The sequence below is a fragment of the Xyrauchen texanus genome, chromosome 7, assembly GCF_025860055.1.
Source record: "Xyrauchen texanus isolate HMW12.3.18 chromosome 7, RBS_HiC_50CHRs, whole genome shotgun sequence".
Taxonomy (NCBI): domain Eukaryota; kingdom Metazoa; phylum Chordata; class Actinopteri; order Cypriniformes; family Catostomidae; genus Xyrauchen; species Xyrauchen texanus.
Genome location: NC_068282.1, coordinates 41,840,581 through 41,853,097, shown reverse-complemented (window position 1 = coordinate 41,853,097; position 12,517 = coordinate 41,840,581). Strand labels below are relative to the sequence as shown.

Sequence of the window (12,517 nt, the reverse complement as noted above, 5' to 3'; positions counted from 1 at the left end):
GTGTTCCTAATAATCCTTTAGGTGAGTGTATATACTGTATATATAGTATATTCAATCTTACCTCATAGAATGAATGTTACTATAACTACATTTTTGCTAGTCTTACATGCCACACTGTACACTGAAAAAACACAGTTTTTACTAAATAAATCTGGCAGCTGTGGTTGCCAGAATAATTATGTAGAAAATACAGTTAAAATGTAAACCACTTTACAAAAACAACCTGTACAGTTTACAGTTTAAAATGGTTGTAATTTACACGCTGGCACTGTAAAAAAATAATAAAATTCATCGAAAATGATATCGAAACACTCTAATGTATAATTTGATATATTTCAAACGCATAAAGATATTAATTTTAATGCTTGTATTACAGATACACATTCATTTAAACACTTGATTAGACTATGATTAGCTTGTGCGGTAGCTAACCTGGTAATGTTGGACTTTGGATTCGGAAGACTGAGGCTGTTCATGCTTTTCATGTTGCATTTGCTATTAGGTTTTGTCACCTCACATTTATCATTTTGAACACTATCAGTTAGTTTTAGGTGTTGGTTAAGTGTAAGGTTATCTGTTTTGTTCATCTCTTTTTTGCTTTTAGGACAAAATTGGTTAGGTTTAGGTTAAAGTATTAGATTAGGGAGGTATGTTTTACTCATTAAAACCTCCATCCAAGATTCACCTTAAAAACCTTGTCTGTTTATGGCACCATTTCACTCGCTTTTTGTACCCCTCGCTGGACATTTTACCAGGAAACTGCAGTGAAATGTATAATGAAGCATGCAGTTTTGTTTTGCAGAAATGTTGCCACGGTCACATCATTTTTAAGAGATTAGACAATATATATTGCACCAGATGAGGTTTAATGAGGAATTTGGATTATTAATATTCACAAGATTTGAAGTTGGAGACACAACGCATGAGCTGACAGGGCATGTTTCTAAATAGTCTGAGTTTTCTTTGCATGCCTTTGCTTCAATTATGAACACTTGATTATTTAATAAAAATAAAAAATGCATTGAAGTGAGGTTAATCATATGGATCATATTGTCGATGATAACAGATTTAGATATAGCCTAGCAGATCTCCAGATGTCAGTAATTGTTTATACTTCACTTCTAGAGGCAACTGTTATACTGTAGAACCACATCGTTCAAACTGTAGAATCCTCCAGTAGTGGCCACAAAGGAACATAGAGGAATAATTGAAAAAACTATCTGCAAATATCAGCACAGATATTTGTAATAACAGATAGTTTTGAAAGCAACTGTCGGCACTGATTAATCAGTAAACCTGATATATCGGTACACCTCTAATTTGCAGCACTGCTTTGTAAACATTTGTTCCCTTTTCCTTATAGGTGCATTCAGTAATTTGGGGCTAGTTAAAAAAGTTTTAAACATTAACAAATTAATTTTATTTTTGTGAAGAGTGATCTGAATGGTGTACTCTTAAATGAGATGAAGACTGCACTAATTGTTTTCTATAAAACGTGTTTTTATTATACATGATGCGGGTCAACCCTTCAATGTGTTTCGTGTTGAAGTGACATGGTCCGCTGTGTTTCACTAATCGTCGAAGAAGAAAATCCTTGCGCTCATTGGCTGCAGCCTATGTAGGTACACATGTCTATGATTAGCGTAGTGTTGTTTGGTGTTGCGAAGAGCAAAAAGAATACAATGGAACATACTTATTATCATGATTTAGAAGTGGACACAACAGGAGATTCAGTAGCTGTACTGCAGAACCAGCAAAAAAAGGTCAGAAGCAAGAAGACAGAAAGACCAGCAAAGACAAAAACTAGAGTAAACATCTGTATGGCACACACAAGGTGGAAAGATGTTTCTTCTTTTTTATCGGACAGGTAAGAAATTATTAATTGTTTAGACCACTCTCAAAAATAGTATCAGTGGAATATACAGAAAACTAATACAAGTTTCCCTCTAACTTTTTTAAATTACATGTGTAGTCAATGTATGTTAGTAATGGACAGCTTTCAGCAGTGTTTACAAATGCAACCGGAAAGCAACATATTAATTAAAAAAATTTTAACATTTTATTTTCTTTATCACAGCTATAGTAAGGGGGCCCCATCTACCTCCACCTCTATGAAAAGTCATACGTCTTCATTCGTTTAGTGCAAAATAACTTGGCACAGCAATGGTTGTGGATTTTGAGTAAACCATGATGTTGGTTGCTTGGAAACAAAACAAGTTCTTCAAATACATGAATAACTTGAACCATGTACAGTCTCCAAAGATTATTGATATGAAGGACAATAATAATCTGTCTTTAACAGTAGAAGTCCACTTGAATTTTGACATTTGTTTTTTGGCAAATCAATTATATTATAGTAGTAATATATACAGTGGGTACGGAAAGTATTCAGACCCCCTTAAATTTTTCACTCTTTGTTATATTGCAGCCATTTGCAAAAATCATTTAAGTTCATTTTTCCTCATTATTGTACACACAGCACCCCATATTGACAGAAAAACACAGAATTGTTGACATTTTTGCACATTTATTAAAAAAGAAAAACTGAAATATCACATGGTCCTAAGTATTCAGACCTTTGCTGTGACACTCATATATTTAACTCAGGTGCTGTCCATTTCTTCTGATCATCCTTGAGATGGTTCTACACCTTCAATTGAGTCCAGCTGTGTTTGATTATACTGATCGGACTTGATTAGGAAAGCCACACACCTGTCTATATGACCTTACAGCTCACAGTGCATGTCAGAGCAAATGAGAATCATGAGGTCAAAGGAACTGCCTGAAGAGCTCAGAGACAGAATTGTGGCAAGGCACAGATCTGGCCAAGGTTACAAAAACAATTTCTGGTGCCCTTAAGGTTCATAAGAGCACAGTGGCCTCCATAATCCTTAAATGAAAGACGTTTGGGACGACCAGAACCTTCCTAGAGCTGGCCGTCCGGCCAAACTGAGCTATCGGGGGAGAAGAGCCTTGGTGAGAGAGGTAAAGAAGAACCCAAAGATCACTGTGGCTGAGCTCCAGAGATGCAGTCGGGAGATGGGAGAAAGTTGTAGTAAGTCAACCATCACTGCAGCCATCCACCAGTCGGGGCTTTATGGCAGAGTGGCCCGACGGAAGCCTCTCCTCAGTGCAAGACACATGAAAGAACACCTGAAGGACTCCAAGATGGTGATAAATAAGATTCTCTGGTCTGATGAGACCAAGCTAGAACTTTTTGGCCTTAATTCTAAGTGGTATGTGTGGAGAAAACCAGGCACTGCTCATCACCTGTCCAATACAGTCTCAACAGTGAAGCATGGTGGTGGCAGCATCATGCTGAGGGGGTATTTTTAAGCTGCAGGGACAGGACGACTGGTTGCAATCGAGCGAAAGATGAATGCGGCCAAGTACAGGGATATCCTAGACGAAAACCTTCTCCAGAGTGCTCTGGACCTCAGACTGGGCCGAAGGTTCACCTTCCAACAAGACAATGACCCTAAGCACACTGCTAAAATAACAAAGGAGTGGCTTCACAACAACTCCGTGACTGTTCTTGAATGGCCCAGCCAGAGCCCTGACTTAAACCCAATTGAGCATCTCTGGAGAGACCTGAAAATGGCTGTCCACCAACGTTTACCATCCAACCTGACAGAACTGGAGAGGATCTGCTAGGAGGAATGGCAGAGGATACCCATATCCAGATGTGAAAAACTTGTTGCATCTTTCCCAAAAAGACTCATGGCTGTATTAGATCAAAAGGGTGCTTCTAATAAATACTGAACAAAGGGTCTGAATACTTAGGACCATGTGATATTTCAGTTTTTCTTTTTTAATAAATGTGCAAAAATGTCAACAATTCTGTGTTTTTCTGTCAATATGGGGTGCTGTGTGTACAATAATGAGGAAAAAAAATGAACTTAAATGATTTTAGCAAATGGCTGCAATATAACAAAGAGTGGAAAATTTAAAGGGGTCTGAATACTTTCCGTACCCACTGTAACTTTAGAAATGACCTCAAACTACAAGATTTTCCAGATGCAAATGATGTTCCAAAGCTGGCGGGGTCAGCAGAGATGATTATAATTTTCCACATCGATAGATGGCAGTACAGCGTCTAACACCACTGTCGTATCGGTACTTAAAGTACACGAAGAAGAGCAATGCTAACGCTAGCTAGAGAACTACTGTATGCCCCATTAAAGCAAAAGGTTTTTTCTCAACTTTGATTTCAAACAGAGGTTACACTTACCAGAATATTAATTCACAAAAATGATTAACCCACAGACAACTCCTGCATTTATGGCTATAGTATAGATGATGGCCAATTAATATAAAAACATCTGGACTCTGTAAAATTATGCTGCATTCCATTCAACTCAGAAAGACTGATTTTCCAACTTCCTACTAGGAAAAGTGCCATGGAACACCACTTGATGTCGTAATTCCAACTTGGAAAGTTGTGTGGAAATTTAAACTCCAAAGTGTGTGACGTCACACAATCATGTTGGCATCCAGGAAAATATACAAAATAAGTGATAAACATTCACTTGTATTAAATAATATCGATAAATTAGTCAAAGTTCCTACATTACATGAAATTAAAGTGTGTAAAACAAATGTTAGCAGAGCAGCAGGTGTTCAAATATGTTAAGTGAATCTCTCTTTTGATAATCATACACCTGTAGCACAAATGATAGCCTTGCAGATTGTTTCTGAATTGTGTTGCTAGGAGATGTCTCTGGTGACAGTCAAACACTTGCTAAGCTAACGGGAGCATTGCAGTTTTTTTCCTTAAAGGTCATCTTCTGAGCATCTGGGCATGGAATGCATTTATGGTTGGAGATCAGAGATATCAAGTTGGAATATCCCACCTCTGATTTGAATGGAACACAGCATTAGCTTGCTTTGATTTCTTGTGAACTTTTAAAACACATAATTGAGCTCTGCACCCAGCAGGTTCACAACAAACATGTAGAAGCTCACACACTCACCATCCTTGCGGTGGTAAGTGATCTCCACTTTGCGTTCCTCTGAGCCGAGCAGAGCCTGTGCTACCTGTGCGATGGTGTGCCGCTTGGTCAGCTGCCCATGCAGGAAGTCGCAGGTGCAGGGCTTCTGCATGATGTCTGGCCGGGAAAACCCCGTCATCTCACAAAAGGCATCATTACAATAGATGATGGCACAGTTTTGGACGCGTGCATTGGCTATGACAAATCTCTTGTCTGTAGAATTGAGCAGAAGAGAGAGAGAAAGTGTGAGAGATTGAGATTGAGAGAGGACATGTGTGTAAATGTAGCTGTGGTAATAGAAAAAAACTGTAAATCATACTTAAAGCTTCTAAAATTAAAGCTAATCCAGGCTTTTTTGCAGTCCATGCATGTAGGGCTACATTAGCAAATTGGGCGTTGTGTTACTTTAAGGACCCTTTTTTACTTGCTTGGGCTTTTTAGTTTTGTTGGTGTAACCAAAGGTGGTCAGGTTGATTTAGTCACATTAAATAATACACTTATGACATTTCGACCAGTTCATTTCGTTTTTAACCACATGAATTACATTTCTAGATTAACTGAAAATATATTTTTACATTCCAGAGGCAGAGCATGGGCTCATAATAACACACTGTCTACTGTATGATAGGTTAATAAACCTTAAAGTTTATTTTCTCCTTGCTTTGTCCTTTTTTCTTCTGCTATTTACATTTATATTTGAGAGAAAACCTACAGACAGCAACGCATGGAAGAGTGAGATTTTGGAAGTGGACACTGAGACCCCTCAGCTGTGTGCCTGTGTGGTAGTGTGAGTAAACACATTAACACTCAATCACATCACAAATCGGGAATTAGATGCTAACATGCTGTTACCTAAGGACAAAATAAATGGACAGCTTCCTCTCTAACAGCTAATGGAGAAAGAGTCCAAACACTATCTAAAATCTATTGCCTTGTTAACCACTTAACTAATCAATGTTTACGTCAGTAAAAAGCGATTGCGCAACGGTTATAAGTATCTATTTCTAAATGTTTACATCAAAGAAAGGCTGAATTTAGTTATACAGTGAGTGTGTGTGAGATAAATTCACACTATTTAGTGGGCATTAACAGTAAAACGCTATTGCATTTTAGGCTATTACATGCAACATTTGTTGTTATAATTAAATAATCCAACATTACTGCAATTCTGGAAGGTGACACTTACTTTGACCCTCAAATTTGCGAATAATAATCCCGAGAAACGTGTTCTGCGGCGCAACGTGACCCCGTCGCACCGGCATGATTGACGGCTGGTTGTGCGCGAGAGCCGCTCCGCGCCACTTTAAAATCCGTTTGACGATCTTCACGAGCGGAGCGCGAGGAGACGCGTCTCTTTGTGAGGTGTCATTCCGGCGGAGTCTTCTCCTTCTTTCCACCGCCCTCGTTAAGGTTATATTGACGCTTTCCGAAATTCATTCCTGTTTTTGTTGTTACCGGTAATCTTTCTTTGAACTGAAAGACACAACAAATTGGCTCTCTGTAAAGCTGCGTGTGAGGGCAGCATCTCAAGCGAACTGAAACACTCCAATGTGAAGAACGGCCACAGACTGGAACAGTGACGTATGACGGTCCGCGCGAGGCGCCCTCTCACACTGCGGCGACGCTCGGCAAGGAGACGCGCGAGGATACGGTATCTGTCGTGCGCGAGGGGAGTGCGGGAGGAGGGAACCGTTCACCCCACGTCAAACACCACACAGCACTTGTGGTTTTCGTTTACCACCTACAGGATATCCATGACAGTGAACTTAAGCGCCGTTGGGACCAATTTAGACAGGCCAATTACAGACAGTGTTATCTGAATTAATAAATTAAAGAGTGCTATTTATGCGAAAATGAAATGTTAAATATACACTTTAACGTGCCAAACTTAAACGCCCGTTGCAAAATAGTTTTTCGCCTGTGTGGTAAATTTGGGGCTGTCCATGGTGCTGGAAATATTTCCTATCTAATTTATTTTAAATCGAGAACATTCCCCCTCACCTCCCGTAACAAAAATACATAAATAAACTGAACTTTGACAGAAAGTGAAAAGTCTATTTTGAGTGTACTGAAAAACGTTTAATAAAAAAACAAAAACAAAACAAAAAACAAACAAAACAGCGTTTGAAAAAAACAAACAAATAAAAAACACGAAAACCCATGATACACGAAATTACATGGTGGTTGAGTTACACTCGAGGACATTGAAGAGTTTTAAGGGAATAAACAACTTGAACTTATCGCCGAGTTTAGAAAACAAATAAAATGTCCTTTATTGCTTGAACAAATGAATATTTGCATTGCTCTACATTCTGTTTTCTAAACAGTGTAAAAGCCCTTTTGCAATATGATAATTCAACAATAACATTATGCCTAATCCATATTTAAACCATGTGAAATACAACATCGCTTGTAAAACACTGCGATTCGTACACAAACAGCACGTGCATGTGTGTGCGTCCTTTCAGTGCAACACAACTTTGTCATCACGTCGGCACTTTTCGCTACTTAAACACTGACTGTTTACTGCAATCAAATGTTTGTTAAGAGATCATTAGTAAGGCTCCGGGACCTCTGCATTAAAAAAAAGAAGAAGAAGAAAAAAAAGCTGATTAAAAACCTGCTGAGGGGTGAGATAAGGAAACAAAATCAGTGCTGGCATCTGGTGGTGACCATGAGTTAATGTGTTCCCTTTACAAAAAGCTTCACTATGATGCTGCGCTGCTAAGTGCTATGGGGAACAATCCTAGTTGTGACCGAGCTGAAATAATGTGTGTAACACGTCAATGAACATTGACCGGAATTTATAGCCTCGGCTGATGTAATCATTAGATGCACCTGAGGCCAGGCTATAAATGGATGCGTCACCAGGTGTCGTCAGAAACACTTTTTTCAGAGCGATTCTGTTTCTGTGTGTTTTACAAACCCTGTCAAAAATGTATTTCCTCTGTTAGGAGTTAGAATTGGTTAGGCAGTGTGCAGTGAACATTTTTCTTTTTTCTCTTCTGTTTAGAAAATATGATATATATATATATATATATAAAAAGACGCATCAGTTTTTGCTCTGTTTGTTTGGGGGTAAGAGCACGCTGCTCTCGCGTTGCAGCAGGGCAGGTGCAAGCACTGCGATTTGCTTTAACAGGCAAAGTGCTTCGCGCTTGCCTCGCTTGGTTCCAGGAGTCAGCACTCACGAAAAAAAAAGATAGTTTGCATGGATTTGGCTGAGGAGCGAGAGGCGGGTTGATCCCTTTCTCTCGGTCTCTCCACAAACCCAGCTGGTCCTTCACATGATCTCGAAGCGCGTTCCGACGCTTCTTCGGATCATGAGGAGGATCGCGATTCTCTTCCCGCCTCCGAGCTTTCCGTCCGCGATAAAAAATGGAGGAATTGCTCGATGTTGTTACTCGTGCGGTTGCCAGATTGGACTGACCACGTGAAAAAGAGACCCCCAAACCCTCCAAATTAGGGGATAGATTTTATCTTCCAGTCTAAGAAAGGGAACGCCTCATGAGTCCCTTCCCTTCTTTGATAACCTCCATGAAGAGCTTTTTTGCTCATGGAAGAACCCTTAAAAAAAAAAAAAACAAGATATATTTTCTTCCCGTGTTCACATACCCTCGACGTCATTATATTCGACTATCGTGGGTGCTGAGGCACAGGGGTATTCAGCGATGCTGCCGGTCGGAGAGACGCTTGCGGGCTATCTCTCGCCGGGCTCGGCATCGTCACTTAAGAAGGGCTTATCAAGCAGAAGGTCAGGCTGGTGCTGCTCTGCACACTATGCTGTTTTACAGGTGTACCAGGCTGACCTCCTGGACGACCTGAGTGTGGGTTCTGCGCTTGACAAGCAAGCCTCAGACCCGCCTCGGTCCTGTCTGAAGGGAGGCTCAAAAGCAAAGCATGGCGAGTTGTGCTCCTCCTCCCAGGGATTGGGGACAGTCTCGCCGCCCTCGCCAGACTCAAAGCAAGACCTCAGGACTATAATTTCTAGTAAGAGAAAACCCTGACGGTCTTGCGCCTAGATTAGGGGGTAGCTCCCCTCGGGAGGGCCGCGTGCTTCACTTCACCCCTCCCGGTACCCCCTCGAAGCCCCTCCATTCCCGCCACCTCTTGGTGTTTCAGGTTGCAGAGGCTTCCGTCAAAATTGGGTGTTTTCACTGTTCCTGCATTTTATTCAGGACGCGAAACACTCGACAACCCCTCAACAGGAAGTGTTAAAATATAATACCCATCTCAGAGATCCTGGCAGCGTGGAAACTTCTGCCAGATATATTCTTCTCTGTGGGTCTTATAAGGGCATCAGAATTTAATTCACTCACCGCTTTTCCGTGTTTCAACGGCGTGTTCTCACTATCGTAAACCGGATTTCTTTTTTATGTAAAAAAAAAAAAAACATCAATCTCCCGGTTAAAGGGGCCATGGTATGTGTTCCCCTTCCAGAGAGAGAGTTAGGTTATTACACTAAATACTTCCCGTTTCCCATGGAGGGTGAGGGGTGGCGTCTGGCTTAGATCTTAAAGCTTGAACTGCCCATGGGTGTTCAAGTCCAAGATGATGCCTGTCAAGACGGTCATGTCTCAAGCCCTACAACTCGTTTGGCTGGTCACCATCGATCTTTTGACGCACTTCTATACTTCATTTAGAAGTTCTGCCACAACATGGAAAGTTCCTGAGGTTCGCTTCCGGGGGCACAGTCTTCCAGTGTCAGGTTCTTTCACTCGGCCTAGCCCTTTTTACCTGCACATTCACAATGCATGATGTAGCGCTGGCTCCTTGCGACTCCGGGGCATCTGCATTCTGAATTATGTAGACGACTGGCTGATCCTAGCGCAGTTCCAGGAACTGGCAGTTCAGCACAGGGACATCGTCTTAGCTCATCTGTTTCTCTGGGGTTGAGGCTCAACGCCAAGAAAAGCGTCCTCTCTCCCACTCAGAACACTGTCTATCGGGGCATCGTATGATGTTCAATCACAATGCGGGCACAACTGTCTCCCGCTAGGATTGAGTCCATTCAGATCACCCTGAGCAAAGTCAGGCTAGGTCAAGGTTGCACAGTTATCAGTTTCAATGATTTCCAGGTCTCAGGGCGACCGTGTCTACGGTGATCCCTCTGGACCTTCTGCTCATGAGACCGTTTTTGTTGTGGCCCAAAGCCAGGGGATTTCTTCCAAGGGCCAAAACCCCTAGGCTAATAAGGGTTACGCACCTCAGGCTTCGTTCCCTTTCTATGTGGTTCAGACCCCGGTTTTCTACCTTGGGTCCAACTCTAGGTGCGTCTTGTTGTCGCAGGCTGCTAATGACAGACGCCTCCCTGACGGGCGGGGTAGCGGCCTTAAGTGGTCGTCCAGCTTAAGGGTCGTCAGCTCGGTTGCCACAGTCACTGTCTCGGGTTGACGGCTGTATTTCTGGCCCTGAAATACCTCCTCCTGGGGCTGCCATGTCTTGGTGCGGGTGGACAATACAGCGGTAGCCTCTTACATAAATCATCAAGGAGACCCACATTCTTGTCAGCTGTATTTTTGACGCGTCAGATTCTCCTTAGGGCCCAGGGCAAGCTCCTGTCACTCAGGTCAGTTATATCCCTGGATGCCCGTATGTGGGAGCAGATTTACTGTCCAGACAGAAAATACCAACGGGGGAGTTAAGAACTCCACCCTAAGGTAGTAGTTGCCCAGAGTTCGCCAGCAAGGGTTTTTGCCGGGAGTCTTGGCAATGTTCACCAGCAAGGGTCTTGCCTCCTATTAATGGCGCTGCGCTGGCCGAACAGGATATGTTTCTCGGAGTTAATACCTCTCCTCGACGGCTCGCCTTGGGCGATTCCGAACAGGGAGGACCTTCTCATCCTTGGCCCGAATTGTGAAACCTTTCATGTCTGGCCCCTAATGGTACCAAATGAGGTTCACAGGGTTTTCTCTTGAGGTTATCGAGACCATTTCAAGTGCTAGGGCTCCCTCCACTTGGAACTGATCTGGGTAGATTTTACAGGGCAGAAGAGGACCTCTTCGCCTCTGTTGATAGTGCAATGTCTCCTCTACTTCTCCCCGAGTCACCCAGCCCCCCCCCTCGGCTGATCATAGTAACGCATACATAGCACAAATGCGCCTGCATGCGTTTCCTTCTACTAAAGTTCATGTTACAGAACCAGCTAACTGCCAGTTTGCTTCAGTTCTGGATTTTCTGTAGAAAGAACTGTCAAACAGTTCGCACACATTCATTGAACTTTATGGGTTAGATGCTTTGCTACTCCGGACTCTTATGTCCTTGAGTCGACATCTCAGCCCATGCCTAAACAAGTTTGTGATGCGGCAGGTTGTCCTCTCCTCACGCATTCATTGGACTTTTATAGTTTGGATGTTCTGCACTCCGGGCTCTTATGCCCTTGAGTCGACATCTCCGCTCATGCCTGAACAAGTTTGTGATGCGGCAGGCTGGTCCTCTCCGCACACATTCATCAAATTTAATGGTTTAGATGTTTATGCTACTCCGGGCTCTTATGCCCTTGAGTCGACATCTCAAGCTCATGTCTGAGACCGCTCGCGTTTTTGTGAGTACACTGCACAACCGTAGGGGTCCGGACAGCCCCCAGTGCGGCGGCATGGGTATTGCGTTCCCCATAGCGCTTAGCAGCACAGCATCATAGTGAAGCTTTTTGTAAAGGGAACGTCTCGTGTTACATGTGTAACCCTTGTTCCCTGAAAAAAGTGGAATGAGATGCTGCGCTTCTTTGCTGCACTGGGACGTCCCGGGACTGCTCTTCAAAAAGAAGTATCTGACGACACCTGGTGACGCATCCATTTATAGCCTGGCCTCAGGTGCATCTAATGATTACATCAGCCGAGGCTATAAATTCCGGTCAATGTTCATTGACGTGTTACACACATTATTTCTGCTCGGTCACATCTAGGATTGTTCCCCAAAGCGCTTAGCAGCGCAGCATCTTGTTCCGCTTTTTTCAGGGAACAAGGGTTACACATGTAACCCGAGACGTTTTAGTGCGTAAACACAGGCATCGATTATAATTTATGAGTTGGAGAATGAGTTCATTCTCATAGATTTATAGTGTTGCTAATTAGCTTGCGACAAGTTTAAAATGTGTCAAAGTATATTTGCAGCAAGAAAAAAAACCCCGATTGATATTAGATGGTTTGATCATTAAACAGATTTCATTTTCTCTCAGCCAGTTGTCAGCTTAAAAATAAATCAATTAGGTGGTATAACAGAAGCTCTTGAAGTAAACTAGACCCTTCCCTCATTAATATTTATATAAAATCTCATCAATATTCAACTGCATGCATCAATATTCACAAGAATGAAACTTAGAATGTGACACGTACCCCTGTGGTAATGTCTGCTCAGCTGTAATGGAGAGGTTTATTGGGAAATTGCATAAGATGCCGACAAGTGTGTATGAGTGAGTGTACGTGCAATGGTTCATTTGTGTTTGCATGTATTAGGCAGGTTTACAGTGATACACTGAAAATGTTCAAAATTAATGGTCAGTGAATATACGGATGATAACAATCCTG

General features: G+C 42.2%; 1 protein-coding gene across 1 annotated transcript in view; it reads right to left on the bottom strand.

Annotated features, from left to right (window-relative positions):
* LOC127646433 (potassium voltage-gated channel subfamily H member 7-like) overlaps positions 1-6,546 on the bottom strand; it is a 107,034-nt gene extending 100,488 nt beyond the window's left edge. Inside the window, exons 1-2 of the mRNA XM_052130089.1 lie at positions 6,178-6,546; positions 4,974-5,204 (exon numbers count right to left, since the gene is read on the bottom strand). Coding sequence (XP_051986049.1) covers positions 4,974-5,204; positions 6,178-6,253 — 307 coding nt within the window. The 5' untranslated portion in view covers positions 6,254-6,546. The remainder of the gene's footprint in view (positions 1-4,973; positions 5,205-6,177) is intronic.
* Positions 6,547-12,517: the final 5,971 nt, after the last annotated feature.